This window comes from Strix aluco, chromosome 5, assembly GCF_031877795.1.
Source record: "Strix aluco isolate bStrAlu1 chromosome 5, bStrAlu1.hap1, whole genome shotgun sequence".
Taxonomy (NCBI): domain Eukaryota; kingdom Metazoa; phylum Chordata; class Aves; order Strigiformes; family Strigidae; genus Strix; species Strix aluco.
The window spans coordinates 63,338,083-63,353,279 of NC_133935.1; the positions used below are offsets into that span (position 1 = coordinate 63,338,083).

Sequence of the window (15,197 nt, forward strand, 5' to 3'; positions counted from 1 at the left end):
GAACCCAAGTGTTTGGCCTTGTTAGAAACTCCCTTGGTTCTCCCCCTGAGCCCTGGCCAGGCTTTGGGTGGAATCCAACAGGAGGATGAAACCAGATGTTTCTGCTCAAAGAAAAGTGCAAGTCATTCTGACTTGCTGATTATTGGTATATAAGGCTGGACCCTCTTGCAGCGACTTTGGAAGCCTCACTTACGGATGGACGCACCACGTAGGTCTTCCCACTTGCAGAGAAAGGTTGTCCAAATCCTTGCTGCAGCTGGGGCTCCCCAGCAACTGCAGATGTGGATGTTGGTAACATATGCAAGTGGTGATGGATCTTTCTTAATCACTATTCTCCCCATCGTGCAGTAATGATTAGGTGCATTACCTTGCTTGTTCTTATTTTCTATAATTAACTGTATGTAGTAATAATTAAGTGTACTATTCTGTATTTTTCTTATTGCTTATTTTCTGTTTTACTTGGTTATATCCTTTAATTATTAACAGTAAAATAAGCCTACTTTTTTCACTCTGGTGTCTTAATTGGCATCCTCGATGAGCAAAACAGTCCCGCTACCCCTCAGGAGCAGGGAAGCATTTGCCACTTATTCCTGACTTCATGGGCCTTGGGCACTGGGGTGCACACTGTTTGGAGAGAATGTAAAAGGAAATAAGTCTCACAGCCTCAGACAAAAAACTGGCTTTGAAGGAGGGTAGAAAAAGGGAACAAAAAGCATTTAATGATATCTTGCATGTCTCCTTGACAGGCATAGAAAGATAACCTTAAAACTTTAAAATGTGATCCCACAATTGAGCTGCCTTGTTCTATGAATAAATCAACAATCTATGGAAACATGTTCAACAACTTCCTGGAAGCAGAAGAGAACATTAAGGACTTTTTTGCTTCATAAAGTAGCACCTCAGCCAGTAAAATTCAAACTATTTTGGGGACTGGCTGGAGATGTCAGTCAATGTCACAGGAGTCATGATGACTGTCAAGCTGATCAAACTCAAGTATCAGTCTCATAGATTTACATATAAATCCACAAATTTAACATCACTTTTGCCTTCTCTTTTGTGAAGATGTTCTCATTATTACTATATTAATTTAAATTAAATGTAAGGAATTTAAATATTTAAACAGAAGTACCTGCTATCATACCATGAGCAAAAGGGATGTCAATTTGTTAACTCAAAATACTATTTTTTAAAAACTAAAATATTTTCCTTCCAGCTGTTCTCTACACTGTTAGCTGGTCAATACTGACAGTTTACACAGCAATGGTTTATAGAATGCATGGTTGTATTTTGCCAGGGCAGTTTACAGAAGTAGCTCAAGGGGAGAATTGCTACATTCACTCGTCCTCATACACTCACACACAGCTTTTCTCTGACACCCGTGCTAGCTAAGATTCTTCAGTCGCTTCCTTCCCCAGATGAAATGTGCTTTCCTTCCCCAATTTTCCCACATATTTGTGGTGGAAACAAGACCAAAACCACTGACTATCCCTGCAAATGTGAGAAGGCACATGGCTGTGAGTGTGCTGTGAAGCACAATAGGTGAATAGCAGAGGAAAGAAGGTGTGTGAACTCCTAACGTCTCCTGGCATTTATAAAGACTTTTCGTAAGATTTACTGGGTCTGTAAGTGTGTAATGCACCAAAAAAAGTGAACCTTGCCCCTTTTTTTCTTGTTCATTGAAGCTATCGCTCCTTGTCCATCAGACCTCCATGTGGAATTTTAAAAGTGGTGGAACACTCTCACGCCCAAACCCTTCTTAGTTAGCATATGAATGCTCAACTGATTGTTTGAAGTAACAATTAGAAGGACAATGGATAAAGGAGGAAACTGGAGACAGCAACTAACACCTGTGAATCAGAACTTAAACAGCTTTCTTTTACATAATTAATTAAAGAAGCAGACACAATGCACATTGACTTGAAAATGTGGTCCAAAGACAATGCTGGTGCATGTAAATCCCTTTTCAGTGCCATTACTTACATGTGAGGTTTGATCTTTTTGTAAAAATCTTAGTCATCAGTGAATGTTGCAAAGTGTTGCAAAAAAGGGGGTTTTTTTGGCTGGGAGGGAGAAAGGGAAGAGAAAAACATTTAAGGGCAATTGCAATTTAATGGAGGAGGCAGAAGTCCTGATGAAGTTATTAAAACACTTGGACTTCAGATAGGTAGCAGAAAGTCATTATAAGACATAGGCCGTTTCTAACCTTGCAAGTAGCAATTATGATTTAACATCCTGTAATAAACTACTACATACATTTCTGCATTAAGGAAAAAGAAATGGATGCTATGAAACTGTTTCGTTAAATTGTATTTATTACAGAATGTGAGCAGAATTCTACGGTGCTTTCTCAAGGAAGTAATCCATATATGTGCCCAACGTGCTCATATGCAATTATTTCTTCAGTAGGTTATATTGCACTTCTCTAGACCAGTATTTAATGAAGCTAGTTAACATTATGACTCTCGAAATGACAGTCTCACAAAACCTATATCTGCAATTTACATATATTAATAAGTATTAGGGGGCATAGTCTATTTGCACACATCAGTAGTGTTGCTAGAGTTGTGCTGGCATAAAAAGGATGACAGTGAAGGTTATTCAGTAGTCAGAATAAATCAGTATTTATACAGTTAGATATTTCTCTCTAGAGAAATACGATGTCATTGAAAAGCATCTAATATCTAGCCTTCTCTCTGTATAAAGTTTATGGAGATACAAGTAACTTCACATACTTCAGCTACAATGTTGCTGATGATAGTACACAGTGAAATACCACTTTAGAATATTTTGTTCACTATCTTTAAATGATATCTATTACAAAGTTAGAGAAAATATGTGAAGTCCTGAGCACACTGAAGCAAAAGTTTAACTCACATTGACTTCCAAGTAATCTAGATTGGTTCTCTCTAAAGGATATTACAGAACATGGTTTCTTCAAGGGGGAGTTGTATTAATTTTAAAAGGGAAAGCAAGGTTGTGATGAAAAATGGAAAAGCAGAAAGACAGAAATAAAGGAGGGGAGGGAGAGAGAGAAGAAAGAGGAAGAAAGAAAAAAGAAAAGGAAGGAGAGAAAGATAAAAGAGAGAGGAAGGAAAGAAAAGAAGGAAAGAAAAATAAACTGAAATGCACTTGTTTGCTTTGTGTCCTTTGTTGATGGTATTTCTATTCTGGTTAACCAATAATTACCATTGAAGGTCCAAGATAAAGACAAAGTAAATAATTAATCAGTAATTAAAACAATGATTATCATGTTGGAGGGGGAGTATGTCATCTACACTTTATGGTCCTGTTAGGCTTCCAGTTTTTATATTGTAAATTCATTCCTATTTTGCAGATTTGGTGTACGGATACTATAGACAACAGCGGAAATTAATTGAAGAGATTGATTGGTCATATACAGGTAAGCAAAACTGTCTATTGAAGAACTTACTTCACTTTGATATTCTCATGTTTATTATTATAACTTCAAGAACCTGTTGTGTTTGTATACCATTTAACATATGCCTATACAATTGGTAAAGTAAAAATGCAGGAAATGGAATCTGAGAAGCTGCAGGAACAACAGGAGAGACTATTTTAATTTCTCACATCTGTTACCTTTGGAAAGTCCTCATTCTTAAAACCTTAACCTGAGACATGACTTACTTGATGAAGGCTGGGCCAATAAATGGTTAGATGCTCATTTATCATCTGAATATTACTGTTCTGGCAAGTTTGAAAAGCAGACAGAAAGGCTGAAACAAGGCACAGCACATTATGTGGGTAAGAACATATCCCTATACTGCATATGAACTTCTGCGCTTTGCTCCTGAGCACCTGAGCATCCTTTCCAGGTCCCCCCCCGATTCTCCTAAAAAAATCAGTTATTTGGGCTCTCTCATTTGCATAAGTAAGAAAGATATACCCTTAAATTCTGCACAACCTTTGCCTCATCACAGAAGGACTATGGGAAATCACAATTAGCCTCCTAGATTCTTCTGTAAAAGTCAAGCCACTTTCAGTAATACTGAAAAGGTAATTTGTCCTAAATGATAGGTATATTTTACCCAGAATATAAGACGTGGCTTCCTGAGGATGTGCATAGACTCTTACATTTTTAATGATGTAAGTTACTGTTACAAAAACAACCAATTTATGAAAAGAAATAAGGACTGACAAATTTCAGTCTTATATTTGGCTCAAAATATGTTCCTGTAGTTAAAGAAAGTTACACTATTCTTTTTTCTTTCTCTCACTCTCTCATTTTTGAGACAGCTTTTATCTTCCAGGGTAAAACATATCTAACAAGTTTTGAGCCTAGAGAGAATTGAAACAGGCTAGTCATAAACCCTTCAAAATGAGATTTATAATGAAAACTCTCACTTACACACATTGTACTGCAAAATCCAAGCATAAGATCAATCAGTACAGTATTTCATGTTCAAAATCCATCAATTTTTTAATATTGCAGTTAGAGGAATGCAGGGATAAGCCTTCAGGATTACAGGTGACCAGAAGGCAATTTATGAGTTTACTTTAAAGAATAGCAAACAGGTTTTGCATAGGATATCAGAGGATAGAGCTCTTCCCTAGGCTGCACAGAGCACCCACCCACAGTGCAGCTGCTGCAGCAGCCACAGGTCATGTTTGCTGGATATTTTGGATGGCAAAACAGCACAGACTCTGCAGGCCAGAGGATCCAGACCTGTTGGTTCTCTCCCTTAACAAGTGAGATATCTTTGTGTAGTCAATTCATGTGCTTTGCCCTACTGACTCTCCTGTTGGCAAAGCCTTTTCTCCGTCCAGACCTATATGGTCAGGTGCATGTGATGCACGGCGTGGCTGAATTCAAGAGGAGCCCAGCACTGTGCGCCCTGCCCCTGCAACCTCCTGCCTCTGCAGCATCCTGCCCCTGCAGCCTCCTGCCTCTGCAGCATCCTGCCCCTGCAGCCTCCTGCCTCTGCAGCATCCTATCCCTGCTCCTGCCGCCTCACCAGGCCCTCTGCCGAGCAGGCTCTGTGTGCCCCCAACACTCATAATACAGCTGGCTTCATGTGTGGTCAGATGTGGATTTTGAAAGCTTTTTGGGGGGGGGCTGCATGTAGATCAGGTACTCAGTGTCTAGGTCTGGCACCTGTATTGTGAGCCATGTGGTATGTGGTACTTTCCTGAAATACCAGGCAATTGGTTCATGGCATAAAGGGAGTACAAAAATTCAGCTTTCACTTAAAATAAGAGCGTCTTCCTGAATGTGAAGAAAAATTACAAGTTTTAACATTATGTGTTGGAGGCACAAAAGTCTAGAGGCTGAGGCATGTTGATTTTGATCTCATTCATTTATTATATAATTTGTTTAATTTAATCTCATTATTTTATTCCTGGGGCAAGCAATATCAGGTACTGTATATATAACTACTATACCTAGCTCAGACTTAGGATTTTGAGATGTAGACCAACATGCATATTTCTGAATGGATGACCTGTGCTTTTTCAGTACATCCTTTCCTCAGACACCAGTTATATTCTTCTGTCTTATGACCTGCTCACAGAAAGACCTGAAAAATTAGCCTCCGTGTGCCAGTGAAGTGTTATGAGTGGGCCTGGGGATCCTGCAACCATAGAGTTTAATCCACCATAGCTAAGAAAAATCTGGCTTGGTAAAGACTGGCTTGGTGAAGTAATCTGAGTTTGAGCAGATGTAATTCTCTATATCAAATAACAAACTTCAGATACATTAGCCACAATGGGTCAATATACTCCTTTACTGGGATGGTGCTGTGAGATGAAAGTAAAATACAAGTAGAGAAATAACATTAATCTTACCTGCTGAAATGATGCAATTTCTGAAGGTGAAGTTTCATAATAAAGCAATTTCACATACTGTAAGTTAATGTGAGTCATCATCAAATTTTGATTCTTGGGTAAATGTCTAAAGGCATAAATGTTACTGGAAACATTTTGTAGTACTTCTAAGGGTTGTGCTTTAAGCCATAGACAAATCCTACTTTTGCAAGCATGAATTTAGTTTTTTTGTGTCCTGACTTTGCATATATTTGCATAGACAAATACAGCATTAAAAAAGTAGAAGACACAAGTGCTCGCTACAGATACATCCAATTTTTTCAGGAATAAGTGGCTTCTAAGGCTAATTTATTAGTAAAATTATTTTAACCAACTTTCATTGTATTTTTCATTAAAACAGTGATAGAAATAAAAATTTTATGATCTCATGAATATTTTCAAATGATGTCATATACTAAAAGTGAATCAGCCATTTTTGTTGTAGAAAAACCAAGTGTTCTGACAAAGTTCATTTCCTCAAGTCAGTTACATACTAATAGATGACCAAAGATCATTTAGACAGTATTTAGCTGCACCACTAAGGTTAGGCAATCACATACTATTTCAAACCATAAAGTGAGCAATATGAGCTTCAATTATTTCTCTATCATAGAGATGAAAGATTAATTTTTATGATGCTTTGTTTATCTGCATTGGTTTTGCCGGAAGGAATGATCTAATGCTCCTTTCTGTTTGTTTTTTTTTTTTAACATGGCTGGTTCATTATAGTCTGTGAAAACTTCAAGTCTCAATGTTCACATGTAGAATTATCAAATGATACCACAAAGAAGTATTTTTTTCCCAGTGAAATTTCTTTCTGTTGTGGTTTCTTTCTTTTGGGATTTGGGTTCTTGTTCACAACAAACAAGTTATGTGGCTTAGGGATAAAAAACCAGCTGAATTCTGTTTAAAGCAAGAAATTCTAAACAGCCTTCCAGGAATTACAAAAGCTGAGGGTTTTTTAAAAAAATTTTAAATTGAATTTACAATGTAAATGAGTAGCACAGCCAATTCAGTGTTCTTTGTCTCATCATTCAGGAGTATTAAGTTCAGTTTGTTCTGACATTCATTATGTGATACACTGATACACAATTGCCGTATAAATACTGGCAACTCTGATCTTGAGGAAAGGGTGATTTTAGTATAAATTGTTGGGTCTCTGGGTATTCAAAGAACAATTTTGTTGTTTGCAAACAGAATATGAATCATATTTCCTTTTTCTCTGGAGGGAAGCACCAGGAATCACAGAATCACAATGTAATTCAGTTTGAAGGGGCCCTTGGAGATCATCTGGTCCAACCCCCTGCTCAAAGAGGAGCGAACTTCAAAGGTGAAGCAGGTTGCTCAGACTTTGCCAATCAGAGTATTGAAAATCTCCAAGGAGGGAGATGCTGCAGCCTGGACAGTGTGTTCCACCGCCATTTTGAAGAATTTTTTGCATTTAGCCAAATGCAGTAGCTCTTACTGTAACTTGTGACCATTGCCTCTTGCCCTTTCCCTGTGCACTGGTCTGTAGATTGCCTTTACATATCAGTAGACTTCAGCTAGGTTCCTCCTCTTGTCTCCAGCCTCAGCAAACTCAGATGCCTCAGCCTCTCCTTGTTCATGATGTACTCGAACCCCCTGATCATCACAGCAGCCCTTAGGTTGTTAGTATCCATCTCATACTGGGCTGGGGAGAAAGTCAAAATTGGATTCCACATTCTCGATGTCACCTTACTAGTGTGCAGAAGAGGGAAGTAGTCACTTCTCTTGCCATGCTGGCTGCAATCTTGCTAATGTAGCCCATTATGTTGTCGGTCTTCCTGGCTGCAGGGACACACTGCTGACTCACACACAAGTCGTTGTCCATCGGGATAATTAATTATGATCTCTTCAGGTAATTTTTAATATCAGGTGTATCTCAGTAGTAAAACTTGGCAGTATGTTGATGATGCACTTCTGGCCCTTACACCAATACTTCACACAACGACAATGGCTAAATGTAATGGCTTGGTTTTGCTCCCATGTTGAACATTGAACTAATCTTGTTATCATTCTGTGTCTGATTCAACGCCCGCTGGAGATATTCCCCTAGTTTATCATTCCCTATTACTATCGCTACACAGACAAAATCTTAGTTGTCATTTGAAAGGCTGTTTTTGCCACCCCAAGTCCTGGAAACTTGCACTGATGTTGTCAAATATCAATGCCTGTAGTTTGGCTCAGAAATTAAAATGGCCTTATTTTCAGTGGTACTGAGAAAATGTAATTCTCTTTCTTGCCCAAACAAGATCTAATCTTCTATTTTCAAATGTTGTTCTATCATCTTTCAGTACTGAGGAGATTCTACTACAAAGTCACTCCTCATAAAGTTTATAGGAAAGTAGGTTGTTGCTTATACTGATAATAATTTACAGTGTATTTTGCTTTTTACTCAGCCTAAAAAGTGATCAAGGATCTACACTACCTATCTCAGCTGTGGCTCAAGAGAATGATTTTAACCTTGGTAGCTGATTCTACTTATTCTGTAAAATGTCTGCTGCTTCTATTACCCCATAATTTAATCCAGGTAAACTGGAAGGTTTCAGGCTCTCCCCTCATCCTCACCCTGTCTCCCTCTTGAGCAGCCATCTGTGGACAAGGCCAGGCTTACAGGTGTTCTTTCTGTCATGCAGCTGCAGTAGAGTAGAAGCTGTGCTGAAGAGTGTGTGAGTGTGGGCGCCTGTGCATGCTCCTTATGCAACAGCTCCAGGAGCAGGGCAAAGGAAGCTAGAGCATAGAGGTGTGGGGTCAGGGTCCTATGCATTGCAGGTCAGGATGGAGTATGATAGAGGACCCATTTCGTAGGCCAAATCCTGACAATCGGGCAGTGTGGGAGAGCAGGAGGCATCAGCTGGAAGTGGGATCCGGGCGCTGCCTGCTGAACCAACTGATTTAATGGACAGTTCTACCAGACCAAACTGAAATGTCTCCAAGAGAGCTCTGGCCAAAAGCTGACGACACCTCCTTCCTTCACTGGCTGGGTAAAACCATGCTCTGGGGAGATGATGCATACCAAATTAAGTTCAAATTTTTTCTTGCTAGCTAACTACCATGGCAGTATCAGCATAACTTTGTGAGAAGATCTGGTCTTTTTATCACCTCCGGTGAAAAAAATCAATTTGTGTTTTATATTCACCAAGTGTAATCATGACTGATGTGCTAAATCATTTGTGATTAATAAAGAAAAGCCTATACTCTTGGGCTCTGTTGGTTTCTCAGTAAAGGATGCAGCATAAGAAATCAAAATAACATGCATTCTTTTATTAACTCACATAAAAATAGCTCTGCAGAGGGTCTTTTCTAGTCGACCTTATGCTTCAGAGGCTGTCATGCCATTTCTTGCGTGATAGCTCATTGCATGTATTTACATCCCCCAGATCACAGTCACTCATGGTTCCAGTGTTTTGTCACTAAATTCACAGGCTCATTAATTAAAAAACCTATTACATTATTAAGGTTTAGGGAAGGCTGATGAATCAGCAACAGAAATTATAGTGTTACGCATCTGTTCACATCAAAGAGACATGGTGTCCTCAAGCAAGAAGCTACATGCTGGCATTGCTGGACATAGAGAAATTCCTTTAAAGATATCTCAGTGTACTGAATCAACAACACAAAGCATGTTATTCAACACAAATAAGATATCTATTCAGTATATTTATGAATTTTGAATTCATATGAAGTGATATAGTTTGGAAGAGTCTGTTTCAAACATCCTTTCTTTTCAATCACGAGAGCTGATCATTGAGCAGTAGAAGGATACTAGCAGCAAAGTGCAATTTATTTAACTTTGATTCAGTCAATACTTGCAGGATAAACTGAGTGGAAAACTGTTGCAAGGGGTTTTTGGGGAGGAGGGAAGAGAATTGAACCCCATTTTCATGGACTTTTCAAAGTTGCATGCTTCTAGGATGGGTATGAAGAACCGCATGTTGGTATTCATATTTGGCTCACCACTGGTAAAATTACAGCATTTTTCTTTCAATAAAGATTTAAGTGATCTGTTTGCCCGAGTTTCCTGATAAGTAACTGTGATAAGACCTGTTCCTTATGACATTTCACGCCTTTAATGCTATAAACAAAGGAAACAGCTGGGTCATTTTCAGAAACTGCACAGCATCTCATTCTGAGCATCAACTAGATTATTGAAACGCAGGAGGGTTGGTTTCTGAAGTATAGAAATCAAAGGATGATGTATTTGCATAGTGTGGCACTGCTGTTTTGATAAGGTCTGGCCAGGGGTCAGAAAGATGTAGAGACTACCCATTAAGTAAATGTGTTTGGAAATTAAAAGCTTTTTTAGAAGTGCTGTCTTTGGGAATACACCAAAGTAAAATGAAAAAAGCAGATTGTGGATATCTCGCAGTAGACTACAGCCTCTGGTTAAGCCCCTTTGCCCTTCAAAATGATCATAAAAGTATCCTCATGTATATACTACTGAATGATTTCTCAGTGCATTCAATCTATGCTGCAGTGGAAAGGGTATGTTCTCGAGGAGTACTTGCTTACAAAATGCAAAGATGATTACTTTGAGATCATCATCACCTCCATATCAATATGATTTATGGATCTGTGAAGTTTAGACCCCAGCAAATAACTCTACCATTGCTTTATGTTTACAGAAGGCCTTGCTTTACTCACCTGCTACAGCCTATTTGTTTAGGACTTTCTTACAAACAATTTTACGCAGGGGCTATTCTGCTGTATTTATAACAGTTTTGGGTTTTTTTCTAATGTATTCAAATCCCATTCATTTCAGTATGCACAGTTTGCTGATGTACTGAAATAAGAGCAATAACTAATTCTGTGCAATGTACTCAAAAATTTGAAACCCTTCACAATCTTGCTCTAACTCATTAATTCAGTTGTAAACAAACCTTTCTAGATCGTTTTTCCATGGGTCAATAAGGGTTAAAGCAGTCCTCCAAAAGGCATGGTTAGACAAGTCTTCGTGGCTAGGAGCTCAGAGAGAAGGAAGATAAGGGTAAGAGGATCCTGAGAAGGAGGGGACAAGAGGAGTGTGGCCTCCCCTGTTGACAGCAGAAAGCTCTCATGCAGGCTCAGGTGCCCCTGAAGCCACAACCACCACAGGCTCAGTGAGGGATGTATGCTTGGTATATTGCAAGTGTTAAGTATATTAATTAAGTATATTAATTAATTAGTTAAGTAAAGCATACTATTTCAATTTCTAAAATTTGAATGCTAAGTTACTGCAAATTATTGTAAATGAACCTAAACCACATTTTCCTGCTGTACTTTGGAATTTCATTTTCAAATGTTATGACCTTTTTCCCCAAAAATAATAATTTTTCCAAAACTTTTCAATTTGAGAAACTAGAGAAACCTATCAGCAGTTCTATTTTGGATGAATCAGCATTTGCTGAAAAAAAAACCCTAAACCAGTGAAAAATCCTGACCTTTCTAAAATTAAGTTGTAGAAAAGGCACAGTTTCAGTTCCACAGGTCTGCCCCTGCCATGTGTAAAGCATGTCACCTTCTCATTTCAGAGGTAAAAATAAGCTTCTGTTTATCTTCAGCTGGATGTTAGATCCAGCCCAGTTTGTAGCTTGGTGGCTGGACCCTGTGCTCTCCTTTGAAGCATTAGCACGGTTGTTGCGTTTCTTTCTACCTGCTCACTCGTATGTAGTCCAGGAGGTTATGCTGATGTTGGCAAAAGCTAGTTCAATCTGCAGGCTTGCTGTAAGTGGTGGTAATTTGCGATAAGGAGGGTAAATTATTAAGGGGCAGGAATCATTTTTATTTGTATGCAGAATACTTTCTGTCAAGAGTTTCTGAGGGATGATGTGTGGTGTTTATTTATATACAGTTGGTTTATATGCGGTATCATAACTTACATTGGCACAGTAACACAGTTCTAAGAAACATGAATTATACAGGCATGTTATACAGTTTATTATTTCCAATGGGGAGATCCACCCTAGGAAGTTTTCCCAAAGAAATCCGTGTTTGTTTCTCTACCAGGGTAACAAGCTTTTCACACCACCCCGAAGAAATAGTGGGCATGTTGAAAAGCTGCTTACATCACAGAGGAAGTATGTAATCCAAAATTAAGGCTCAGTGCCCCTGTACTTGTCCTTGAATTTCACAGCCTTTCTTCCCTTTGCCTTTTTTCTACAATTGTGGTGCATATGAAACCACTCTTCCACATTTAAAGTCATCCCTTCATGTGGAGAAAGCCTGCTGAAAGCTGCCAAAATATATAATTGTTAATTTGCAGCAGTCCGCAGGACAGTGGCTGCGGCACTGTGCATCCACTAGATTTATCAGCTGAACTCTTCCCTTCATTATTTGGTTGCAGAATCACAGATGTTCAGTTCTGAGCATCTCTTTCAGCTGTGAAAGGTGCACAAAGTCCTTTTCATGAAAAGCCAGCTCAGGACATCTAGCTGTATACATATTTAGCTCAGCTCTTGCTATACTTCAACAGTTGTGCTTACAACAAACTCCATATTTGTCCTGTGGCAGCCTCTTTCTGTTCTCTTCCAAGAGCTTTCTTTATGAGAAATTAAACTATGGCTTGATCTGATATTGCCTGGTATTGATCCTATTTTAGGAGCCACAGAAACAGTTGACTGTCTTCTTCCATCCTTTATCATAGATGCCTCATTTAAGAGTTAAGCTGTTTTCCCTCTGAATGTGGTGTTTCTCTGTCAGGTTTACCTGATGAAAACTGTTAATCAGAGACATTTTTAAAAGGCAGTTAAGAAAATGAAGATATTAAAATAGAAAAGCAAAGACAGGGACAATGTGTTGAATGCTGGAAAATAGAAAGAGGTATGATGGTACTCATCCAGAGTACCATCTTACAACACATGCAGGACAACCAGATGATCAGGCCCAGTCAGCATGGGTTTATGAAAGGCAGGTCCTGCTTGACAAACCTGATCTCCTTCTACGACAGAGTGACCTGCTTATTGGATGAGGGTAAGGCTGTGGATGTAGTTTACCTTGACTTTAGCAGGGCCTTTGACACCGTTTCCCACAGCATTCTCCTGGCAAAACTGGCTGCTCGAGGCTTAGATGATCGCACGCTTTGCTGGGTAAAAAACTGGCTGGATGGCCGGGCCCAAAAGAGTTGTGGTGAACGGAGTTAAATCCGGTTGGAGGCCGGTCACGAGTGGTATCCCCCAGGGCTTGGTTTTGGGGCCACTCCTGTTTAACATCTTTATTGATGATCTAGACAAGGGGATCGAGTGCACCCTCAGTAAGTTTGCAGACGACACCAAATTGGGTGGGAGTGTTGATCCTGCTGGAGGGTAGGGAGGCTCTGCAGAGAGACCTGGACAGGCTGGAGCGATGGGGTAAGGCCAACTGTAGGAGTTTCAATAAGGCCAAATGCCGGGTGCTGCACTTGGGCCACAACAACCCCCAGCAGCGCTACAGGCTTGGGGAGGAGTGGCTGGAGAGCTGCCAGTCAGAGAGGGACCTGGGGGTGTTGATTGACAGCTGGCTGAACATGAGCCAGCAGTGTGCCCAGGTGGCCAAGAAGGCCAATGGCATCCTGGCTTGTATCAGAAATAGCGTGGCCAGCAGGGACAGGGAAGTGAGGCCGCACCAGGCACTGGTGAGGCCGCACCTTGATTCCTGTGTTCAGTTTTGGGCCCCTCACTACAAAAAGGACATTGAATTACTCGAGCATGTCCAGAGAAGGTCAACGAAGCTGGTGAAGGGTCTGGAGCACATGTCGTATGAGGAGCGGCTGAGGGAACTGGGGTTGTTTAGTCTGGAGAAGAGGAGGCTGAGGGGAGACCTCATCACCCTCTACAACTACCTGAAAGGAGGTTGCAGAGAACTGGGGATGAGTCTCTTTAATGAAGTAACAAGCGATAGAACAAGAGGGAATGGCCTCAAGTTGCGCCAGGGAAGGTTTAGACCAGATGTCAGGAAGTATTTCTTTACAGAACGGGTTATTAGGCAGTGGAATGGGCTGCCCAGGGAGGTGGTAGAGTCCCCATCGCTGGAGGTGTTTAAGAGTAGGGTCGACATAGCGCTGAGAGATATGGTGTAGATGGGAACTGACAGTGTTAGGTTAATGGTTGGACTAGATGATCTTCAAGGTCCTTTCCAACCTAGTTGATTCTGTGATTCTGTGATTTACATGTAAGGACTTGGAAATCTGGTTTCAAACTCCTGGAATTTCCCTAGCTGTGTAAGGAGTCAATTCAGGGCTTGGGTGCATGATCATAGACTGACAAGAATTATTTTTACTGAGTTAATGGCAAAAACAAGCACACACCAACAAAACCCCCACCTAGCATTACCCCACCTGAAAAAAAAACCCAAACAAAAAATACCATTGCTGAAGTATTTAGGAATACTGGATCAATGGTCCATAAGTTCTTTTATCTCAGAAAGATTGGATTTTCTGCCTGCTTGTACATGTTCTGACCACTTTGCATATACACAGAACAGTATGATCAATCTTTTTTTTTCAGCTATGTTTTTTCTGTCAGTTTTCAGGAAGGCAAATTTTTATGGCTGGAGTGCTAGTCAGTGAAAAATTGCAAGCAAAGAGGTTTTTTTAATTATTACTCAAATGCATCCTCTTGAAAGCTAACTTTACAGTAGTATGCATGTTATGTGTGAACAGAGCTCTCTGAATAGGAGCACTAGCACACTACCTCTTTAATCTGTATTTTACCTGCTTTCAGAGTATCCAGAACAGATCAAAGGCGACCAGCACAAACACACAATAGACAATATGTAACATGTTTTCTTGGGCAGGGAGCACATATTTTAAATAATGCAACCATTCATTTTCTTCAGCTGTAAGTACCCACTTCAAACAGATTCAGCACGATATTGTAACTAACCTCTACCAATACATTTAACCACCAAGAAGAGATCTGTATACCTGCCAGTCCTAATGTGACCATACCATGTGTCTCTGATCAAAATGAGAACAATACTCATTCTCCTCTGCATAAAAGGAACTGATGATAATCTGTTGCAGTGACTTGATCACACATCTGAAGTTCCCTTTGAAATCATTTGTTTTGTCTAGGAAGCTGTGGAGCATATGCTAAAAAGAGCTTTTCTGGATGACTTCCTGTGTCTTCTCACTCCATCCCTTTCTTCCTACCCTTTCCATTTGACACTCTTTGATATATTGGCTTATTTCCTCTCTCATGGTGCTGCCACAACTTGTTTCCCTTTAGCATTATAAAATTTGACTTTTTCCCACCATCAAATGATTGTATAGGGTTTTGTGGCCTACTTCTTCCTGAGATTCATTAATGGCTGCACGAAGTAACTGTCAGTTTGGCACTTTATCTTCTGTGTTTCCAGGAGAAACTCTTTCTCCTCCCAAGTAACTAATGGAGAAAGAGCCA

At 39.8% G+C, this 15,197-nt stretch overlaps 1 protein-coding gene across 7 annotated transcripts in view; it reads left to right on the forward strand.

Moving 5' to 3' along the window:
- The window catches only part of PTPRZ1 (protein tyrosine phosphatase receptor type Z1), a 143,610-nt gene that overhangs the window by 37,971 nt on the left and 90,442 nt on the right, over positions 1–15,197 (forward strand). For all 7 annotated transcript variants that reach the window (XM_074827588.1, XM_074827591.1, XM_074827590.1 and 4 more), the window contains exon 2: positions 3,335–3,400. In XM_074827588.1, coding sequence (XP_074683689.1) covers positions 3,335–3,400 — 66 coding nt within the window. The remainder of the gene's footprint in view (positions 1–3,334; positions 3,401–15,197) is intronic.